At 44.3% G+C, this 23,652-nt stretch overlaps 1 protein-coding gene across 1 annotated transcript in view; it reads right to left on the bottom strand.

The window, feature by feature from the left end:
* slc2a11b (solute carrier family 2 member 11b) overlaps nt 1-23,652 on the bottom strand; it is a 77,749-nt gene that overhangs the window by 30,002 nt on the left and 24,095 nt on the right. The window contains exons 2-8 of the mRNA XM_063034152.1: nt 23,401-23,499; nt 22,444-22,604; nt 16,243-16,367; nt 12,439-12,568; nt 10,111-10,259; nt 8,813-9,000; nt 4,024-4,134 (exon numbers count right to left, since the gene is read on the bottom strand). Coding sequence (XP_062890222.1) covers nt 4,024-4,134; nt 8,813-9,000; nt 10,111-10,259; nt 12,439-12,568; nt 16,243-16,367; nt 22,444-22,604; nt 23,401-23,499 — 963 coding nt within the window. The remainder of the gene's footprint in view (nt 1-4,023; nt 4,135-8,812; nt 9,001-10,110; nt 10,260-12,438; nt 12,569-16,242; nt 16,368-22,443; nt 22,605-23,400; nt 23,500-23,652) is intronic.

Here is a 23,652-nt window from a genome sequence, read left to right as displayed (position 1 = left end):
ACGAAATGTTTGCAAGTGGATTGCCAAGAATGGGGAACAACTCAACCCAACCACTGAGCAGAGTGACATTGGACCATTTTTAGGCATCCTTACAAAGTTCAAAGTTCATAGTACAATTATTATCAAAGTACATGTCAGCATATCACTATATACAGTGCTACCTTGACATTACAACAAAATCAATGAAAAACTGCACATAAAGACTGACAAACAACCAATGTGAAAATAAAAACAAATAAATTAAATAACTAACCTTGAGAACATGAGTTGTAAGGTCCTTGACAGTGGGTCCACAGATTGTAGAATCAGTTTAGTGAGGTGAGTGAGTATCCACATTGTTTTAGGAGTCTGATGGTCGTAGGATAATAACTGTTCCTGAACCTGGTGGTGTGACACCCAAGACTCCTATACCTCCAGGTACAGCATGTCCAGCTGGAAGTTCTGATAGGAGTTTTATTAGCAGAAGAAACTTGTTCACAATTTCATCTATCCCCAAAGGACAACAGGAATAGTCTGATACCCAATATTTATCCCCAGCTCAATCTCATTGGTGTGAAAACTAACCAACCTTCTATGCCACACTCCTGCTATCCAAAGGACAGACACTTAGCCTTTTGGCAGGAGCTCTACAGAGTGAACTGGCCTTGTACTTCCAATGACTTTACTACAATCAAAAACCTACTTCAGCTGTGGATGTGTCAACCTCAAACACCACCACTGACTCAGAAATCAAGATAAATACTCATGAGGTCCTGGTGGGAGGAGGCATTAAAAGACAATCAGATTCAAAATACCCTTAGCTCACCCAGGGTTAACAAGGTCCAATGCTCAGAGCTAGACATCTCCATGAATGCCTACACAGACTAGGCTTCTCTGAGACAGTAAATGAAAATATTTTTTAAAAAACTGCAGATGACATAAGTTGGCAACAAGAACAGAGCTGTTCGGCAGGTCAGAGAGTGTGTGTAGAAAGAGAAACAAGTTGCAGGCCCTTTGTCAAAACATCTGTAGCTGGAGGAGTGCAGCAGTGTGCATGTCCCTTTAAGAGCTGAGTCCTGAGATTTGCCATTACCAGATCTTACAATAATCTCACTACAATTGGCACAGTTCCCTGCATCTCTGCAAAACTGTTCTGAGAAACATGCTTTAGGCCCCAGCCTCTTACTATATAGAAACATAGAAACATAGAAAATAGGTGCAGGAGTAGGCCATTCGGCCCTTCAAGCCTGCACCGCCATTTATTATGATCATGGCTGATCATCCAACTCAGAACCCCGCCCCAGCCTTCCCTCCATACCCCTGACCCCCGTAGCCACAAGGGCCATATCTAACTCCCTCTTAAATATAGCCAATGAACTGGCCTCAACTGTTTCCTGTGGCAGAGAATTCCACAGATTCACCACTCTCTGTGTGAAGAAGTTTTTCCTAATCTCGGTCCTAAAAGGCTTCCCCTCTATCCTCAAACTGTGACCCCTCGTTCTGGACTTCCCCAACATCGGGAACAATCTTCCTGCATCTAGCCTGTCCAATCCCTTTAGGATCTTATACGTTTCAATTTCAGATCCCCCCTCAATCTTCTAAATTCCAACAAGTACAAGCCCAGTTCATCCAGTCTTTCTTCATATGAAAGTCCTGCCATCCCAGGAATCAATCTGGTGAACCTTCTTTGTACTCCCTCTATGGCAAAGATGTCTTTCCTCAGATTAGGGGACCAAAACTGCACACAATACTCCAGGTGTGGTCTCACCAAGGCCTTGTACATGTAGACTGGGTGAACCAAATTGGTAAAGGTGCTGAGGAAGAGGATTTCTTGGAATGTATGCGGGATGGTTTTTTGAACCAACATGTCGAGGAACCAACTAGAGAGCAGGCTATTCTGGACTGGGTTTTGAGCAATGTGGAAGGGTTAATTAGCGATCTTGTCGTGAGAGGCCCCTTGGGTAAGAGTGACCATAATATGGTGGAATTCTTCATTAAGATGGAGAGTGACATAGTTAATTCAGAAACAAAGGTTCTGAACTTAAAGAGGGGTAACTTTGAAGGTATGAGACGTGAATTAGCTAAGATAGACTGGCAAATGACACTTAAAGGATTGACGGTGGATATGCAGTGGGAAGCATTTAAAGGTTGCATGGATGAACTACAACAATTGTTCATCCCAGTTTGGCAAAAGAATAAATCAAGGAAGGTAGTGCACCCGTGGCTGACAAGAGAAATTAGGGATAGTATCAATTCCAAAGAAGAAGCATACAAATTAGCCAGAGAAAGTGGCTCACCTGAGGACTGGGAGAAATTCAGAGTTCAGCAGAGGAGGACAAAGGGCTTAATTAGGAAGGGGAAAAAAGATTATGAGAGAAAACTGGCAGGGAACATAAAAACGGACTGTAAAAGCTTTTATAGATATGTAAAAAGGAAAAGACTGGTAAAGACAAATGTAGGTCCCCTGCAGACAGAAACAGGTGAATTGATTATGGGGAGCAAGGACATGGCAGACCAATTGAATAATTACTTTGGTTCTGTCTTCACTAAGGAGGACATAAATAATCTTCCAGAAACAGTAAGGGACAGAGGGTCCAGTGAGATGGAGGAACTGAGCGAAATACAAGTTAGTAGGGAAGTGGTGTTAGGTAAATTGAAGGGATTGAAGGCAGATAAATCCCCAGGGCCAGATGGTCTGCATCCTAGAGTGCTTAAGGAAGTAGCCGAAGAAATAGTGGATGCATTAGTGATAATTTTTCAAAACTCGTTAGATTCTGGACTAGTTCCTGAGGATTGGAGGGTGGCTAATGTAACCCCACTTTTTAAAAAAGGAGGGAGAGAGAAACTGGGGAATTATAGACCGGTTAGCCTAACGTCGGTGGTGGGGAAACTGCTGGAGTCAGTTATCAAGGATGTGATAACAGCACATTTGGAAAGCGGTGAAATGATCGGACAAAGTCAGCATGGATTTGTGAAAGGAAAATCATGTCTGACGAATCTCATAGAATTTTTTGAGGATGTAACTAGTAGAGTGGATAGGGGAGAACCAGTGGATGTGGTATATTTGGATTTTCAAAAGGCTTTTGACAAGGTCCCACACAGGAGATTAGTGTGCAGACTTAAAGCACACGGTATTGGGGGTAAGGTATTGGTGTGGGTGGAGAATTGGTTAGCAGACAGGAAGCAAAGAGTGGGAATAAACGGGACCTTTTCAGAATGGCAGGCGGTGACGAGTGGGGTACCGCAAGGCTCAGTGCTGGGACCCCAGTTGTTTACAATATATATTAATGACTTGGATGAGGGAATTAAATGCAGCATCTCCAAGTTTGCGGATGACACGAAGCTGGGTGGCAGTGTTAGCAGTGAGGAGGATATATTGCTGGCCTTTTCACTGGTTCAATGTCACAATTTCACTTACCTTTACTACTTTCTTCTTGGTTGAAAAGTATTGCATATGTTTCCCTTGTTCTTCACCCTTGCAGTTATTCGGTTCCAGATTATACCCACACTAAGAAAAGGTATCCCACACACCTGGTGTCCTTCTCTCACACTTACCTGTCCATCCAGTGTTCTTCTCCCTATGACCACCTCCTGCTCCCCCTGGCTCCATCTGCCCAGATGGTTCCACTCATCATCTACCAGCCTCTATCCCCCCCTCCCCCTGCATTGCGATTACCTTACAATCTGTCCTGTTCCCTCTCAGTCCCACACCCTGACCTAAAATGTCAACTCCACCTTTTGCCTCCTCACTGGGATTTTCCAGTGTTCTGTTTTAGTTCCAGATTCCAGCACCTGCAGTCTCTTTTGCCTTATATTAAAATCATCTCTCTTCCGCGTTCTTTTGACATTTACTTTAAACCTATGTTCGAGTCTGGTTGAATTTAGCCAAAGTCTCAAATGAAAGTACAGCATTCAGCTCCACTGATATCCTCGAAGTTATTCCTTTCTCTACAAGGAGGATATCAACCTGACAATGAAAGCAGTCTCACCAGCTGCTGATAAAATGCTTGGCTGTTGATGGGCTTGCAGATATCTTCTACTTACACAGCATAAGGCTGAGAAAAACTCACAGACCCCCGTTCCCATAGTAACATATGGGATGTATGCCTGGCCAATTCCAGCTGTCTCGAATACGTAAGTGGCATAGAAGTAAATCTGAAAAATACAGAACATTTTAAACATTAGAACTATTTAAGCACATCATTTCCTGACTGATAAATAACTGGAAAAGTAAACGTAGACTGCTGCACTTGCTTCTTGTCCACTTGGCTTCCGTTTCAGATTCAGAATCAGATTTATTTATTGCACTGTTGGCCAGGCTCCCTCTGAACACCAGAACTGCTCATGGTTGGCTATACTGTACATTTTTACCAGGATGCTGCCTGGCTTAGAAGGCATGAGCTACGAGAAGAGACGGATCAAACTGTCATTGTTTCCTTTGGAGTGCTGGATACTGAGGGGAGTTCTGATGAGTACATAGAGTTATGAGGGGCATAGAGGAAACAGAGTCTTTTTACCCAGGGTAGGAATGTCAAATACCAGAGGAGCTGTGTTTAAGGTGAGAGGGGAAAGTCTAAAAGAGATGAACAGGGCAAGAACCTAGAATGGACAGTCAAGGCTGGTGTTTATGAGATCATAAGAGATAAGAGCAGAATTAGGCCATTCGCCCATGGCGTCTGTCCCATCACTTCATCAAGGCTGATCCATTTCACTCTCAACCCCATTCTGCAGCCTTCTCCTCATGCCTGACTAATCAGGAACCTATCAACCTCTGCCTTAAATACACACAATGACCTGGCCCTCAAGGCCGCCTGTGGCAACGAATTCCACAGATTCACCACCCTCTGGCTAAAGAAATTCTTCCTCACCTCCATTCTAAACGGACATCCACCTATTCTGTTGCTGTGCCCTCTGATCCTAGATTTCCCCTCACAGGAAACATCCTTTCCACATTCACCTTTCAACAGGTTTCAATAAGATCCTTCCCTCATTCTTTTAAATTCCAGCGAGTAAAGGCCAGAGCCATCAACCACTCCTCATACAATAAGCCGTTCATTCCTGGAATCAGTCTCACGAACCTCCTCTGAACTCTCTCCAACATCAGCACATCCATTCTTCTTTACAGGGCTCAGCGCTGCTCACCATACTCTAACTGAGGCCTCACCAGAGCCTTAAAAACTTCAACATTACATCCTTGCTGTTATATTCTCATCCTCGTGAAATGAATGCTAACATTGCATTTGCCTTCCTCACCACAAACTCAACCTTCAAATTAACCTTTAGGAAATCCTGCACGAATAGTCCCAAGTCCCTTTGCTCCTCAGATGTTTTGAATTTTCTCCATTTAGAAAATAGTCTATGCTTTTATTTCTTCTACCAAAGTGCATGACGACACACTTCTCAACACTGTTCTCCATCTGCCACTCCTTTGCCTATTCTCCTAATCTGACCAAATCCTTCTGCAGCCTCAGCTCTACCTGCCCTTCCACCTGTCTTTGTATCATCCACAAACTTGGCTGCAAAGCTACCAATTCCGTCATGCAAATCATTCAGATACAACGTAAAAAGAACACTGACCCCTGTGGAACACTGGCCACCAGCAGCCAACCAGATAAGGTTTCCTTTATTCCCACTCTTTATCTCCTGCCAATGAGCCAATGCTCTATCCATCTTAATATCTTTCCTGTAATACTATGGGCTCTGATCTTGTTAAGCTGCCTCATGTGTAGCACCTTGTCAAAGGCCTTCTGAAAATCCAAGTATGTACACAACATTCACGTACTCTCCTTTGTCTATCCTGCTTATTTCCTCAAAGAATTCCAACAGATTTGACTGGCTAGATTTTCCTTTAATAAAACCTAGCTGACTTTGGTCTATTTCATCATGTGCCTCCAAGTACCCCAAAACCACATCCTTAACAGTTGACTCCAACATCTTCCCAACCACTGACCACTGAGGTCAGGTTAACTGGTCTATAATTCCTTTCTTTTGCCTGCCTACTTCCCTATGGAAGAGTGGAGTGACATTTGCAATTTTCCAGTCCTCTGGAACCATTCCAAATCCAGTGATTCTTGAAAGATCATTACTAACGCCTCCACAGTCTCTTCAGCTACCTCTTTCAGAACCCTGGAATGTAGTCCATCTGGACTATGTGACTTAGCTACCTTCAGACCTTTCAGCTTCTCAGGTATCTTCTCCCTAATAACAGCAACGGCACACACTTTTGTCCACTGACACTCTCGAACTTCCAGCACACTGCTCGTGCCTTCCACAGTGAAGGCTGATGCAAAATCCTTCGTTCAAGGGTTCAAATGTTCCGTTTATTATCAAAGTATAAATGCAAAATACAACTCTAAGATTTGTCTTCTTCAGATAGCCATAAAATACAAAATAAAATAGTAGTTGAAAGAAAAGACATCAATCACCAACCACCCCTGCTCAAAAGAAAAGGAAACAAAAATTCACAAACCCCAAACCCGCGACCTCTCCCTCGCACAACAACTAACAGGTCACCCACACGGAGAAACAGAAACAAGACCATCAAACCCCAAACCCCCCAGCCTGCCAATCAGTAGAATGAAAAAAAAACAAAGAACTGAAAGTGGCCAATATGACCTACAGTTAGTTTCAGCTACACTCCAATCCACAAATCTCAGGTTCTCAATAACATTTCCAGCAGCATCGCGGATGGCAACCGTTCAAACCCAGCAGCCCCACCAAGGGGAGCGACCATTCCGTCTACGCTGGCTCCAGGAACAGCTCCATCAATCCCTTTTCCCCACCTCTTGCCCGACAACTTAATCTCCCTCACAAGCCCAGCAGCTCTGCCCCAAACCTTCCACCACCCATACTGAAGGTAATTTATATTCATTTGCTTGTCTTTGGGATGTGGGAGTACCCGGGGAGGCCCACAGGGTTACAGAGAGAGTATGTTAGTTCCACGCAAAGGACACTGGAGACCAGGATTAAATTTGGGCCTGTGGAGCTGTGAAACAGTAGCACTATTTACTGATTACCTTGAACCCCAGACAGTCTAATTATCCATTCCAAGCAGCCTTATTAAGCCGATTTGCATTTATTTCACCATTTTCTTCCAAGGCACCTAAAAAAAGTGACCTTAATAATCTATGGTTTTACATGTGCCTTTAATCTATTTTGTATTGTTATGCTGGCAATGCATTTTGAGCATCATCCGTCTGGCTAGAGACAATGTTCATGGAAAGAAGCAGCGGGATTTTGGTCTGAACGACTGCATAGAGATGGGAACATTTGGCACAAGTATCTCACTCCCTGTACAAAAGCCCCCTGGACCTTAATGAGAGAAATAAACACAGAATGTGCTGGGAGCACTCAGCAGGTCAGGCAGCATGTACAGAAAAAGAAAGTCTCCTGAAAGAGAAGCACTGCTTCCATCTCCACAGATGCTGTCCTACCTGCTGAGTATTCCAAGATTTCCAGGAGGATGTATTATCAATTAGCATGTGATCCTCAGCAGCAGAACTTTCCCTTTGCCAGATGCAAAGGCAATAATGTAAAATACCCATTCACACAGCAAGGTTGCAGTGTGGTTAAGAAGCCATATGAGGAGCGTTTACACTGCAGGTCACAGAGTATTTCTGACTGCTAACCAATGGAAAGATCTAGAAGTCTGGTGCACTGACACAGGTAGATCATCTGCTCCAACCTCCACAAACTTCAGATCAGAATCCTCTTCAGTCATTTAAAACCCAGCCTGAGAACCAGATCTGTTCAAAGAATTTGGAGTTCGATTTTAACTTTGTTCAATACTTTTAAACAAGCCAAAAGGGAGAAGGCTGGAGACCGCAGGCCCAGAGGCCCGGTCGGAAGTTGGAGGGGTGTCCACGTGTGTGAATGGGTGGGAGGGAGGAAGAGGGTTTGTTGTTTTCTTTCGTTGCTTGTTGTGTTCTGTCGTTCTGCTGAGCGTGGAGACCATGCAATGTTGGCGCTGGATTGTCTGGTGACACTTGTGGACTGCCCCCAGCACATCCGTAGCTGGTTTGCACTAACACATGGCTGTTACTGCAGATGAAACATTTCACTGCGTGTTTCAATGTACATGTGACAAATAAATCTGAATCTGATAAGTTTTCAGTTCCGATTGGAGCTAAAAATGGGGTCTGCCCACTTGCTGCCATGCATTTTGTACAATCTGTGGTTTCACTGAAAAATCCTCTCCTGAATCTCCGTTGTGACCTCAACTATGTCTGTGTGCAGGGGTAAGTGCAAGTGTTGTCCCTGTTCCACTGACTTTTGCAGGAACCTTCACTGAACTCAGTAAAAAAAAGAAAAGCATAATTATTGGTTTTAATGTGTAATGTTTTTGGATTTTGGCACTGTGCTGATCATTGGAACAAATCCAGAAATTCACAGAGCACAAACTGAAGTGCTGAGTCATAACTGCCAATGGCCAAACGCAGACAAAACCTCCGGGGAGCCTGCAGAGTCCTCCCATGGGAGCGTACGATCTCCAGCTTCTGCATCTATTCCTAAGTATCGTATCTGAGACCAGGCTGCATCGAAGCACAGTGTAATGGCTGGTTTGCTCATGTTCGTGAAGAAATGGACAGTTAACATCCCTGCAAGCAAAACTGACATAAAGATATTCATTGACAGATGTTGAGTGATTACAGCCCAAGTCAGTTACACACTGCACGTAATATAATTAAAACATTTCCGGAATTCTGTCTTATCATTTGCTAAGGAACAAACAAAGGGGATCATAGAATCGTAGATCAAAGAAGATGCATAGACCGCATCCATGAAAATGTCAACACTTGTAAGAAGATGCACGTGACCCGACCTGTATACTTACAGCATTGATGCCACTGAGCTGCTGACCGATGTTAATCAAGATGACAGTGATCAACTGCCGTCGAGTTAAGCCATCTGTGAGAAGCTCCCATAGCCTCTTTGATCGTTGTAGCTGTATCACCACCCTCTCCTTCTCTATATCCTCCAATTCACACAAGTAGGAACGAGCACCATGCAATTGCCTGAGACCTGAGAGAGAGAAAACAGTTTTCGGGGACCCAATAGGTTAAACATCTTATAAAATGGGCAAGTTCCTTCCTCATCAAAGGGACATGGCAGGTAGTTCATTACGACAGGACTTCCTGCTGAAGACAAGCAGAGGTGAACCTAAACTACGATGGGTCAGTACAATGAGCCAGTTTGGAAGTGGAAATGTAAACGATACAAAAGGTTTCATCAGTAGTGTTAGAGAAAGAACTGTGTCAACAAAATACTTCAGTTACTTTTACCTCTGAAGAAACTCACATACACTCAGTATCGGGGTACGGTACAGTGAGCTGTGCTGACAAACACTGAAGTACATTTAAACAACAGTTCGTAGTAGTGTGAGAAACTCTGCAGTCAGTTTACCCGTTGCGAGGTTCCACAATAACTGAGACATGGAGCAGATCACATGAACCTAGAGGGATGTTTGGCCAGTATTCCAGTGGAATCCTCTCTCCTTCTTCAACATAATACTCATGATCACTGGTCTGATCAGAGAAACGGCAGCTGTGGATGTGAACTTCCCTCCATTGAGGACATTTATAGCAGCAGGTGCTGAAAGAAGGCCTGGAAGATCGTCAGGGATACCAGTCACCCCAACCATGAACTGTTTCAGCTGCTTCTGCCTGGCAAACAGTGCCACTGCATCAAAGCCAGGACCAACAGGCTACAGGACAATTTCTTTCTACAAGCCATTAGACTTTTAAATTCATGTGTCTGGACATTGCGACAGGATCATAATGCAAAGATTTTTACTCCCTCACGTTATGGGATGGATGTAAGATTAAAAATAATTCTAAATTCTAAGAACTGTCCTACACACCTGGACAGCTCTGCCCCAGAGTGTCTGCCTGGATCATGTGCTCAACTTTCCACCATACACATTGAACCCACAGGGAGGTGAGGTGCAAGAGGGGTCCTGAACGGGTGTCCCGCCACTATAGAGGTCATAGGTTTAGGGTGAAAGGTGAATGTTTAAGAGGAATCTGAGGAGAAACTTTTGAATCGTACACACTGTATAAAGCGGGTTTACACTATGGTGCTCAAAGCTGAACTAGTCTTCCAAGGAATTCTACAGACAATTGCAATACGTACTCTGGAGGGCTTTTCTTTCCAGTCCTTTGTCAATCAAGAGGTATCTGGGGCTCTCGGGACACCACGGCAACAGCAGAAGCTGCAGAAGAGCTGGGACGCAGATGGTGGACAGCAGGATGTGCCAGTATTTCTCCCTGCCCAGCAACTCCCTGCAAGCATCAGAGACAACTATAAAAAGCAGCTCGACACAGAAACGTTAACCCCGGTGCCTCTAATTCAAGGACTGCTAAGCAAAGAGCTTTCCTCAGGTTCAATGTTGTGAGCTGTACAGGTAGTGTTGGATTGGGGTGTAGAATTGTCATTTTCCTTGTAGTTTAACTTTCCTGTGCCTGCTTCTATTTTAATATAAATCACCTATATACATGGAATTGTTCAGTGAATTTTCCAGTAGTTACGGTACAGTTGCTTCTGTATTTTTCTAGAAACTTATTAGTTTTCAATAGCAGGAGTCACACCACTTGAAATGTCTATTTTATAGGTTGATTATTATTAATGGAAAATTAGTTATTTTTGGTCTGAGTCTGAGATAACCACAACTGCTTTCTCCTTTGTCTTTTCTTTGTTCTCCCAGCCCCTCTATCTTGTACATTTTCCAGCTGTAAACTACAAGTTTTATGCCCCATTCCCCATTCTTGACTTCGATTGCAAAAGCTTTAGGAACTGATAATAGGGCAAATGCGTGCACACTTTTCCCCTCAGGTTGGATGAGGCTAGAACTCGAGGTTGTAGGTTTAGGGAGAAAGGTGAAATAGTCAAGGGGAATCTGAGGGGAGTCTTGTTCACCCAGAGGGTGTTACAAGTGTGGAATGAGCTGTCAGTGGAAGAGATAGATACAGGCTCAATTGTAACATTTAAGACAAGGTTGGACAGACACATGAATGGTCGTGGTTCAGAGGAAAATGGTCTTGGTGTAGGTAGACAGGACAAGGAAGAAGATCAGTTTAATATGGACCAGAGGCCAAAAGGCCTGATTATTTGCTTCAGTGTGTGATAACCATGACTCAATAACACTATCATTTATAAATCAGGGTTTCTATACAAGATGTATTGTATTCATGTTCAACATAACAGTTCATCTCATCTCCTTAGCACCTATTCAAAGACAATATCTTAGAGGTTTAAACTAAAAAGTCTTGACTCTAAACACAAGTGAGTCTGTAAATGCTGGAAAACTTGAGCAGCAAACACAAAATACTGAAGGAACTCAGCAAGTCAGGCAATATCAATGTTCATTTATTTTAAATTTAAGTGCAATCGTGAACAATAGCCAGATCAGAAATGCTGATCAAGTCAATTAGTTCCCAAAGAGAACTCTGATAGGCCAGTCAGGTGGTTCACAGCTGCTCAGTGATAGAACATAACAAAATCATGTGTACAATTAAGAAACATTAAAGAATAGTAGAAATACTATTTACAAATGATGATCATGATGAGGTCTGCTGGAGAGAGATATTTATACACATGCCGTCCTCCATAATTCAAAGAGATTGAAGAATAAGGTTGCAGGGTGACAAAACGTGGCAGGAGCACTTGGATCTAAAAACTAATCCCTACCGGGAGAAAACAGCACCCGTTCTTTCTGCACTGTTCTCCAGCAGTTTAAGGACTAAGTCCAGCCGGAACATAACTCACAAGTGCTCTTGAAAGTCGGGTATTAACCCTACCTACCAACAACCAAGCATTGCCATCCTGGTCCCCTTCATGATAGCTTATGAAGAAGTGTGTGACTTCCCTCCCAGAGATGATAGGTGTTTGTGCACTCGACTCTTGAAGGCTTGGACCCCATCGTCGCAGATGTTTCCAACCACAGCTTCTGGAAGGCTGTTCCAAATTCTGACAGCACAGTGAAGGAAGCTTCTATCCATAGAAACCATAGAAACTACAGCACAGAAACAGGCCCTTTGGCCCTTCTTGGCTGTGCCGAACCATTTTCTGCCTAGTCCCACTGACCTGCACACGGACCATATCCCTCCATACACTTCCCATCCGTGTATCTGTCCAATTTATTCTTAAATGTTACAAAAGAACCCGCATTTATCACCTCGTCTGGCAGCTCATTCCATACTCTCACCACTCTCTGTGTGAAGAAGCCCCCTCTAATGTTCCCTTTAAACTTTTCCCCCCTCACCCTTAACCCATGTCCTCTGGTTTTTTTCTCCCCTTGCCTCAGTGGAAAAAGCCTGCTTGCATTCACTCTATCTACACCCATCATAATTTTATATACCTCTATCAAATCGAGCAGGTGTACGGGTGTACCTAATAAAGTGGCCACTGACTGTAAACTTCCTAATAAAATTAATCATGAGTGCCAAATGTTCACTGCCTTACCTTTGTCCCATCACCTGGCCAATTAGAATTCCTAACGATAGGGATATTGAGGTTCCCATAGATATGGCTCCTCTCCGGGCCTTGGGAGCGATTTCTCCCAGGTACATAGGCTGCACACACAGGCTGACTCCTGCAAGCAGGTGAATGGAAAAGTAACAGTCAGCATTCGTTCCGCAAGTCCATGTGTGCCTCTCTCAGTACTCAGTGTTATAAACCTGCCAATGGTCAGTGTTTCCTGATGTAAAGTTTGCCCAACCTCAACGGGCAGGATTCAAATTATTGGGATCTGAATTCAGTATGAGATTATGCGCATAAGAAAGGAGTTTCGGGGAATGAATTTATGATCTCTGATGCACAGGATCTCTCCTGACAGCAGCCTGGAACTCTGAATAACTTCCTCCTACTTCACTTCCGTGAGCACTGTTTAAGCTGATGAGGCCATGAAGGTCTTACACAGATGAAGCTGGAGGTACCTGTTAGTGTGTGCAGTTTATAAAGTGGTGTGCCCTTGCCCAGCTTGCGCAGTCACTGCCTTCTCCTGATGCAAGGCCTCCAGCTTGGAAATACCATCCCAAATACTCCTTCTCCACTGGGCTAGCAATACCCAGGAGACAGTAGGCATGGTGCACTTGTTTTTTTAAAGATACCCTGAGCACATCTTTGAATCCTTTTTCCTGTTTGCCTGGTAGGGTAGGGGAGCATGGTGATCCTGGTTGCCTGATAGGGCAGCACGGTGAGCATAAGCTATAACAGCACTAGCAACCTGGGTTCAACTCCCACTGCTGTCTGCAAAGAGTTTGCACGTTCTCCCCATGACCGCATGGGTTTCCTCTGGATGCTCCGGTTTCCTCCCACATTCCAAAGACCATATGCTAAAGGAGCAGAATTAGGCCATTTGGCCCATCAAGTCTGCTCTGTCATTTCACCCTGGTGGATCCAGTTCCCTTTCAGCCCCAATCTCCTGCCTTCTCCCTGCATCCCTTCATGCCCTGAGCAATCAAGAATCTATCAACCTCTGCCTTAAATATATCCAGTGATTTGGCCTCCACAGCTGCCCGTGGGAACAAATTCCACAGGTTCACTACACACTGGCTAAAGAAATTCCATCTCGTCTCCATTGTAAATGGATACCCGTCTATTCTGAGTCTGTGTCCTCTGGTCTTAGACCCTCCCAACATAGGAAGCATCCTCTCCACATCCACTTTGTTGAGGCCTTTCACCATTCCAGAGGTTTCAATGAGATCCACTCCCCTGTTCTTCTGAATTCCAGTGAGTACAGGCCCAGGGCCATCAAACACTCTTCATATGATAAGCCTTTCAATCCGGCTATCATTTTTGTGAACCTCATTTGGACTCTCTCCAATGTCAGCACATCCTTAAGGGGCTTAGAACTGCTCACAATACTCCAAGTGAGGCCTCACCAGTGCCTTATATGCCTCAATATTGCATCCTTGCTTTTATATTCAAGTCCTCTTGAAATGAATGCTAATATCACATTTGTCTTCCTCACTACTGACTCAACCTGCAAATTAACCTTGAGGGAATCCTCTCTACGATTCCCAAGTCCCTTTGCACCTCAGATTTTTAAATATTCTCTCCAATTAGAAGGTAGTCTATGCTTTCATTTCTTCTACCGAAGAGCATGACCGTACGTCTCCAGGCACTACACCCCATCTGCCACTGTCAGAGTATGTTTTTGTTACACAGGAAGTGGCGGGTATGTGGATCACCCTGCCAGGGCTAGTGGTAGAGGCAAATATATTAGAGACATTTAAGAGACTTTCAGACAGGCACAGGGATAATTAAAAAAAAGGAGAGCCATGTGGGGCAAAGGGTGAGGTTGAAAGGTTGGCACAACATCATGGACCAAACGGCCTGTACTGTGCTGTAGAGTTCTATGTTGGAACATGCTTTAAGAGTTGGCAAATGATAGATGGATCTAGAGGAGGCAGACAGAGGAGGGAAGAGTGGGAATAGTGACAAAGACTGGGAGGTGACACGAGGCAACAAAGGCTGAAGAGGATGGAGTCTGATATGAGAAGAAGTGGAGCATGAAACGAAATACAGGAGATGGGGAGGGCAGATGGGAACAGTAGTGGGAGGGGACCCAGTGATGGCAGATGGAGTAGTTGGAAGAGGGGAAAGAAACAGGTACAAAAGGGGGGGTGGGTATGGGTGTGTGTGGCTCCCTGAGGTATTGGAAGTGGTCAACAATTTCTCGTGTTTCACTTTATTACCGGTGGACCGTGTGGTGCAGCAGGGTATCCTGGTTACAACTCTCCATCTTGTGGGTGTTTGTAAGGCCCACGGGCTCATATGCTGCAGTGAACACACTGACAATGGTTCTGGGCTTGGCTTCCTGCTGTACACAAATGCATTCACCTTGGTCCGACACCAGTCTTCACCGAGATCGGATCTGTTGTAAACCCTTTGCTGAGTATCATGCCTTGCTTTCTGCTTTGGCGATGGATTTCCATCGGTGGCTATTTGCAAATCTTAACTGACAGAGCCAAAGAATTTAAAAAGATTGAAAAGGCCATTTACAGACCCTACCCCTACTACTTTTCTCGAAGTTGTTGAGCAATGAAAATAGTGTTGACTGTGCCCCTCCAGGAACGCACCCTCACCTTGGGGAGCATTCCAGAGCAGACAGGGAAACCACTCTGTCTCTCACCAAGGTCTTTTTTGCTTTGTTGAAGATGTTCTGTGCTCCCCTGGAACAATCTCCTCTTTCTTCACTCAGATGGTGGTAGAAGTGTGGAATGAGCTTCTGGCAGAAATTTCAACATTTAAGAGAAACTTAGATAAGTACATGGATGGGAGGGGTTTGGAGGGCTATGGTCCGGGTGTGGGTCGATGGAACTAGACACAATAATAATTCAGCATGGACGAGATAATCTGAAGAACCCGCTTCTGTGCTATAGTGTTCTGTGACTCTATGAAATTCAGGAAGGAACCGCAACCCATCCATCAGGGTATGTAGAGAGAATGCAAAGCTTTCTTTTTCTGAAATCTAAAGGAGAATAAAGACTGGTCTGGTCAAATGGGCTATGACAGGTCATTGTAACTCAATGCAGTAATGGGAGTCTACCCGATTAGTGCCTCATGGCTGGGGTTTCACAATACAGCTAGGGCTTTACTCTTTGGAGAGAAAGAGGGTGAGAGGAGACATGATAGAGGTGTACAAGGTAATAAGAGGAATAGATAGAGTGGATAGCCAGCGCGTCTTCCCCAGGGCACCACTGCTCAGTACAAGAGGACATGGCTTTAAGGTAAGGGGTGGGAAGTTCAAAGGGGATATCAGAGGAAGGTTTTTTACTCAGAGAGTGGTTGATGCATGGAATGCACTGCCTGAGTCAGTGGTGGAGGCAGATACACTAGTGAAGTTTAAGAGACTACTAGACAGGTATATGGAGGAATTTGAGGTGGGGGCTTATATGGGAGGCAGGGTTTGAGGGTCGGCACCACATTGTGGGCCGAAGGGCCTGTACTGTGCTGTACTGTTCTATGTTCTATGTTCTAAACCTCTGAAGAGGCTTCACAGAAATTTGTGCCCAATTATTTCTTCCAGAACCAAATATTTACAACTCAGAAACCAGCTGCTTTACAACAATTAGCTTCTGCCTTAATTCACTGGGAGCAGTAAATAAGTAGAAAATCTTAAACCACTAGTCAGCAGCAGATAATGTTACACATTGCTAAGCGATAATGGTGAAACGGATTCACATGAAAAGTCTGATTCAGCTGCCACTTGGGGGCAAGTTTTCCTGAATGTATGGAAGAGTTAACACAGTGTTCCCATACCTGAATGTAGTCCCACAAGAAACCTGCCCACTATTAAAAATTCGAAAATGCCAACAAGTTTACTTGCTCCCATCAAGGTGGATCCGGCCAGGGTAAGGATGTTGATAATCAAGAGCGTCCCTTTGCTGAAACACACAAATACAATGGTTAATGCACACAAAGGCAAAGGTAGTCAGCACTACTCTGTTCGTCACTGACACCAGCCTACCCACCAAGGACATAGGTATCTACAGAAAGGTGCCGGAAAAGGGCCAGTAACTTCACGAAGGATCCCAGACACCCCACTCATCAATTGCTTATCCCACTCCCACCAGAGTGGAGGCTACATCGCACCTACACCAGGACCACCAGACTCAAAACCGGCAGCTTTCCCCAAGCAGCAAGACTGATCAACACCTCCACCCACTAACCCACCACTCCTTTTTTATTTCCTGTCAGTCACCTTATGTACAGCCTTGTGTCACTTTATGGGCATACAATCAATCTACACTACATAGGCTCTCTCATTCATTTATATTAATTGTGTGTTTTCCTTTATTATTATGTTCTTTATCTTTGGTGGGTCCAGAGTAACAATTATTTTGCTCTCCTTACACATATGTACATGAAATGAGATTAAACAGCCTTGAATATGTTGGTCTCTAATGAGCTAACAGACCCAACTTGATCCGTTCCACAATGAGCGCTGGACCATAGAGCATACAGACAGAAAGTATTCAGGTTTGATAGCTGGCTGAGTAAATGAACCTCCGTGCCTACAGCAGCGGTCCCCAACCACCGGACCGCAAAGCATGTGCTACCGGGCCGCGAGGAAACGATATGAGTCAGCTGCACCTTCCCTCATTCCCTGTCATGCACTGTTGAACTTGACCATAGGGTTTCCAACTGTCCCTTATTTGCCAGGACATATATTGGGGTAAATTAGTTTGTCCCATACGGAACCAGCCTTGTCCCATATTTCCCCCGCTAAGGTAGAGTGTTCCTATGAAACCGTTTGTAAGCCAAAATGGCGTGAAGTGAAGAAACAATTACCATTAATTTATATGGGAAAAATTTTTGAGCGTTCCCAGACCCAAAAAATAACCTAACAAATCATACCAAATAACACATAAAACCGAAAATAAATAACACTAACATATAGTGAAAGCAGAAATAATATGATAAATACACAACCTATATAAAGTAGAAATAATGCATAGTCGAGAAGAAGAAGGTAAAACCGATTGGTGGGGGAAAAAATCGGCACGTACACGTATGCGCACACAGGTGCAAGGCTTCATGGTCTTGGTAGTCTTTCCTGGGGTAAAGTGTCCCGGGATTTGACTGCTACTTTTGTCCCTTATTTGGGAGTGAGAAAATTGGCAACCCTAACTGTAAAAGACATTTTGAGGTGAGTTTAACCCTACTTGAACACTACCCCCCCCCCCCCACGGTCGGCCGGTCCGCAAGAATATTGTCAATATTAAACCGGTTCACGGTGCAAAAAGGGTTGGGGACCCCTGACCTACAGCACTGACAGTTCCTGATTCCATTTATGTTTACTTGACGAAGTATCTGTTTACAGGGATGGGCAAGAGGCGAGCAGCCACACTTGACCTGTTCTTGGGTTCCATGAGGAAGTTGACAGAGACCTTCTCTTGGAACTGGCCTTTCCCTTTACTGTAAGATGTGAATCAGAGCCCTCGATGATGCCACGTGAGAAACTTCAGAAAACGTAGCGTAAGGAGCTGCTGGTTCCCCCCTTGAGCTCCGTGTTGGCTCTATTCTCCACCTCAGTGGTCCTTAACCTTTCTGAATGAAGGCCCCACGTGTTTACATCATTCTGAGAGCTAGGGCTGCCCTGGGAGTTCTGAGGAATGCAAGTAGACCCAAATGGGGGTAGCTTTTGCACCCGATATACTTTGCTTCTCCACAGGGATCTGGTCTGAGACCACGGCTCTTTGTGAACTTTATCAATGACTTGGATGAGGAATTGGAAGGGTGGGTTTGTGAGCCTGCAGATGACACGAAGGTTGATGGTGCTGTGGATTGTGTAGAAGGTTGCCGTGGTTACAATGGGACATTGAGAATATGGAGCTAGGCTGGGAAATGGTAGAAGGAGCTCAATCCAGAAAAGTGTGAAGTGATTCACTTTGGAAGGTCGAGCATGAAGGCAGCATGTAGGGTTTTATCAAGATTCTCAACAGTGTGGAAGAACAGAAGGATCTTGGAGCCCACGTCCAGGGTTCCCTCAAAGTTGCAGCACAAGTTGATAGAGTGGTTAAAAAAGCGTTTGGTGTGTTGGCCTTCATTAGTCAGGGGATTGAGTTCAAAAGCCACGAGGTAATGTTGCAGCTCTACAAAAAGTGTGGCTAGACCACACTTGGAGTATTGTGTTCAGTTCTGAACACCTCATTTTAGGAAGGATGTGGAAGCTTTAGAGAGGGTACAGTGGGATTGATCAGGATGTTGTCTGGATTAGAGAGCATGTCTGATGCAGATAGGTAGGGTTTTCCTCACTGGAGCTGGGGAGGATGAGAGGTGACTTGATATGTATGTACAAGTAGATAAGAGGCATAGATTGAGTGGACAGCCAGGTGGAAATAACTAGTACGAGGTGGCATAATTTTAAGGTGATTGGAGGAAAGTACAGAGCAGCTGTTAGAGTTAAGTTGTTTTTTTTTACAGAGACTGATAAGTGTGTGGAGTGTGCTGCCGGGGTGGTGTAGGAACAGATATATTACGGACATTTAAGAAATTTCTAGACAGGCACATGGGTAGTAGAAAAATGGAGGTCTATGTAGGAGGAAAGGATTAGATTGATCTTAGAGTAGGTTAAAGTGTTAGCACAATGTCATGGGTCAAAGGGCTTGTACCGTGTTGTAATGATCTAGCAGTATTAGATTTACACCTAAAAAAAAGCACATCCTGGCCTGTAGAGACTTCACAAAGCGTCAGTTTGAAGACACTGTAAAGATCTGGAAGAAGGTCCTGTAGTTGGATGAGATTAAAGTGGAATTTTTTGGCCTCTACACTAAGTAGTACCTTTGCTATAAATCTAATACTGCGCATCAGCCAGGTAAGTCACCCCTACTGTAAAGAATGGTGTGGGTAGCATCATGTTATGGGGTACTTTTCAGCAGCAGGGACTGAAAATTTGGTCAGGATTGAAGACAAGATAAATGCAGCTAAATACAGAAAGATCCTAGATTTTTTGAAAAAAACTGCTGGCCTCTATCAGAAAGCTTAAGCTGGGGAGGAAGTTCATCTTTAAGCAGGCCAACAACCCTAAGAACACTTCCAAACAACCACGGAGCAGCTTCAAATGAAGAAAATTGATGCCCTTGAGTGGCCCAGTCAGAATCCTGACGTGAAGCCGATAGAACGTGCCTGGCAAGGCCTCAAGTTCCTGTCCACCGTCGCTCCGCAACATGTCTGGCACAGCTTGAGAAATTTTGGGCAAATCTTGCTCCACCGTGTTGTACAAAGCTAATAGAGGCTTATCCAGAATGACTACTGGCTGTATTAGCTGCAGGATGCAGGAGATGATTCAGCTAAGCACAGAGCAAAAGAGATGAATACTTTTGAACTGCTGGCATTTCGGTTTCTGAATGTTTAGTCTTCATATTTTTCCCTGTTTTTGGGCTCTACTGAAAAAAAAAGCACGTGATTCACAAATAAAAATTCTCAGTTAAATTGATCAAAATCCCTGGTTGTAATACTCATTTATATGAACAAAGGTTTGGGGCCTGAATAATTTTTCAAGGCAGGAAAATGGTAAGAATGAAACTTCTTAAATGACATACTTTTGCTTTTTTAATTGAAAGATATAATGAAACGCAGTGCAACAAAGTTTCATAAACTTTTTCTAGCTGCGCCCAGTTCCGGCTGCAGAGCAACAAAGGCTACGTGCACGGGAGCATTTCAGTCATCACGCGGCCACGCAACCACGCAGCTCAGAGGGAACAGTGCCCCACAGTCATGCAGACATTCTCACAGACAGCACCCAAGGACAGGATTGAACCTGGGTCCCTGGAGCTGTGATCTACCTGCCCCACCTGCAGTGACACTGTGCACATTTGCTACTTGCTTACTGAAGCAAACCATTCCACAGCACAAAGTTCACTGGAAGTTCTTTGACCGGAAATATTAATTCTGTTTCTCCTTACACGGGCGCTGCCTGATCTGCTCAGTGTTTCCAACATTTTCTGCTTTCATTTTCAGATTTGCATCATCTAGAGTCTCTTTCCCCCCACACACTTCGTTGGAAATCATTGAACAAAAATCCAAATCTTGCAGCTCTGTAAAACTCAGGTTAGGCCAATCTTGGAATATTGTGTTCAATTCTGGTCGCCTCGTTATAGGAAGGATGTGAAGCTTCAGACAGGCTGCAGAGGTGATTTACCGGAACACTGCCTGGATTAGGGAGCATATCTTATGATGATAGGTGGAGCAGGCTATAGGGTTTTTCCCTTTGCAGAAAAGGGAGGTGAGAGCTGATTTGATAGAGGCCTACAAGATAATACGAAACATAGACTGAGTGGATAACCAGAGAAATTCTCCCGGGGTGGAAATGGCTAATACGAGGGGGCATAATTTTAAGCTGATTGGAGGAAAGTATAAGGGGATGGCAGAGGTAAGTTTTTATTGTAACTCAGAGATTGGTGAGTTTGTGGAACATGCTGCCGGGGCTGTTGTAGAGGCAGATACATAAGGGCATTAAAAACACACACACGGATGATAGAAAAATGGAGAGCTACGAGGGGTGATTGATAAGTTTGTGGCCTAAGGTAGAAGTAGTCAATTTTAGAAAACCTAGCACATTTGTTTTTCCTACATTTACACACTTAGTCCAGCGGTGGTGGGGCATACGGATCCCTTCTTTGTAGAAGTCGGCGCCTTGGACCTCCAGAAGTGGTCCACAGCAGGGGTGATTGATAAGTTTGTGGCCTAAGGTAGAAGCAGCTGAGTTATTAACTTCAAACTTTCTGCATAATCACTCAAAGAGCTGAACTGCACGTGCGTGTAATGAGAGCTGTGTAACTCATCTCCTCCTACCTTAGGGCACGAACTTATCAATCACCCCTGCTGTGGACCACCTGGAGGTCCAAGACACTCTCATTACATGTACGCGCAGTTCAACTGTTTGAGTGATAATCCAGAAAGTTTAAAGTTAATAACAACTCCTTCTACCGTAGGCCACGAACTTATCAATCACCCCTCATAAGTGGGAGGGAAGGGTTAAATTGATCTTGGAGTAGGTTAAAAGGACAGCACAACATCATGGGCAGAAGGGCCTGTACTGTGCTGTAATGTTCTTGTTCAGGGGTCTGAGCCTCATGAAGCGATATTAGGACAGATGACCAAAAGCCTGGCCAAGGGAATATTCTAGAAGGGGAGAGGGGCAGAGTGGCCCTGAAAGGGAGTTCTATGCTTTTCAGCTTTGGAACTGACAGTAAAAGAGGACTGATTAAATTTTAGTGGACTCAACAAGATGAGTACAGAAACTTCCAAAGCTTTAGATGTAGAGATAGGGACATTTCAAAATAGAGGTATACTGTATGTACTTGGAACTGAAGCTGTTCAATAAAGGATAACGGGTGAAAGGTTTCTCAATGCAAGTTAGTGAGGAGGGGAGTAGTGTTCACACACTACTGAGCTGCAGAAAATAGGTAATAATGGACATAAAGAGGATGTGGTGGAGTCTAGGACCAGAAGGCACAGCCTCAGAAAAGAAGGATGTCCCTTTAGAACAGAGATGAGAAGGAATTTCTTCAGCCAGAAAGTGGCGAATCTGGGGAATTCATTTCCACAGATGGCCGTGGAGGCCAAATCATTGGGTATATTTAAAGTGGAGGTTCTTGATTACACCAGGAACAATACATTAATTAGATTAGATTAGATTAGATTAGGTTTGCATGCTATGGTGGCAACATCTTACAACGTCAGCTGCAAGATTGGTGTTCAATTTCCAGCGCCGTCTCTAAGGAGTTCATTCGTTCTCCCTGTGACCATGTAGGTTTCCTCCGGGTACCCTGGTTTCCTCCCACACTCTAAAGATGTACAGTTAAGGTTCGTGAGTTGTAAGCTTGCTAAGGTGGCACTGAAAGCATGGTTTGATTTAATGTAAATGACACATTTTGCCGTACCTTTTGATGTATATGTGATAAATAAAGCTAATCTTTAAAATCAAATCTTTACATTAAAAAAGTGCAGACTTACCGACCAAATTTGATGGCTAGGTGCACTCCCAACCATGCCCCAAGAAGTCCACCAAGTGTAAAAATTGAAACAATGATAGACCACAGAAGCTTCAGGAGACTACTATCCAGACTAGTACCGGTCCGAACAAACCAAGTCTCATTAATGAAAGCCTGCACATCCTGGAGAGTGGATACAAGGTAGACACTGAGAACAAGATCACCACTAGATTCCAAACACTGCAAACCTGTAACGTTACAAACACACACATCAGGAGCAGGATTTAGTCAGTAAGATCATTGGCTAATATGACTGTGACCTCATCTCCACATGAAAGAAAGATTAGCTTTACTTACAACACGGACATCAAAACATACAGTGAAACTCGCCAGTTGCATCAAATCAGACCAGCAGCTTGCAAGTGTCGCCATGCTTCCGGCTCTAACAGAGCACGCCACGGCCCTCGAACGCTAATCGTATGTCTTCGGAACGTGAGGGGAAATGGAACACTCAGAGAAAACCCACGTGGTCACAGGGAAAACATGTAAACTCCTCACAGACAGCAACAGGGAACTAACCGTTACACTTCCATCCCGCACCCGTTTATCAAGAATCCATCTGCTCTGAGTGTGCAGCATTATCTCGGTGCTGGTCATGTCCTCTGGTATTTAATGTGGGGCTTAAACTTTTCAGTTCATGTTACAACAGGCATCCACGTCTAAACCGGCAATCAGAACAGAGAATCTCTCCATACGGGGGACAACATGCACTAGACAGTTAGTCCACCAGCCCAGGCGTTTCTAGAACTGGGAGGAAACCAAAGTACTTGGGCGATACCCACACGGTCACAGGGAGAACATGCAAACTCTGTGCAGACAGCACCCGAGATCAATTTTGAATCCAGGTCAGTGGAGGTGCGAGCCACACACATGCGGTTTTAACGTCTCCAGGGGAAAGGAAACGAAAGCCAGCACTCACCCTGGTCGGAGCGTTAATGATGGAAAGATTATATCCATACTGAAAAGTTCCTCCGATGCCTGCAGAAAACACTGCCAAAGCGATGTTAGCGCACGGAAGCTGTAAAACAAATATCAGTAACTGGTGGTTGGTTTATCCTTGTCATGAGTGCCAAGATAGAGTGAAAACATTGTTTTACATTGCCGCTTATCCAACTCACTGCAAAACTTTTTTTTATTCATTCATTTATTGAGATACAGCGTGTTTCGGGTC

The sequence above is a fragment of the Mobula hypostoma genome, chromosome 27 (genome assembly GCF_963921235.1).
Source record: "Mobula hypostoma chromosome 27, sMobHyp1.1, whole genome shotgun sequence".
NCBI lineage: Eukaryota > Metazoa > Chordata > Chondrichthyes > Myliobatiformes > Myliobatidae > Mobula > Mobula hypostoma.
This window is presented reverse-complemented; position numbering and strand designations above follow the sequence as displayed.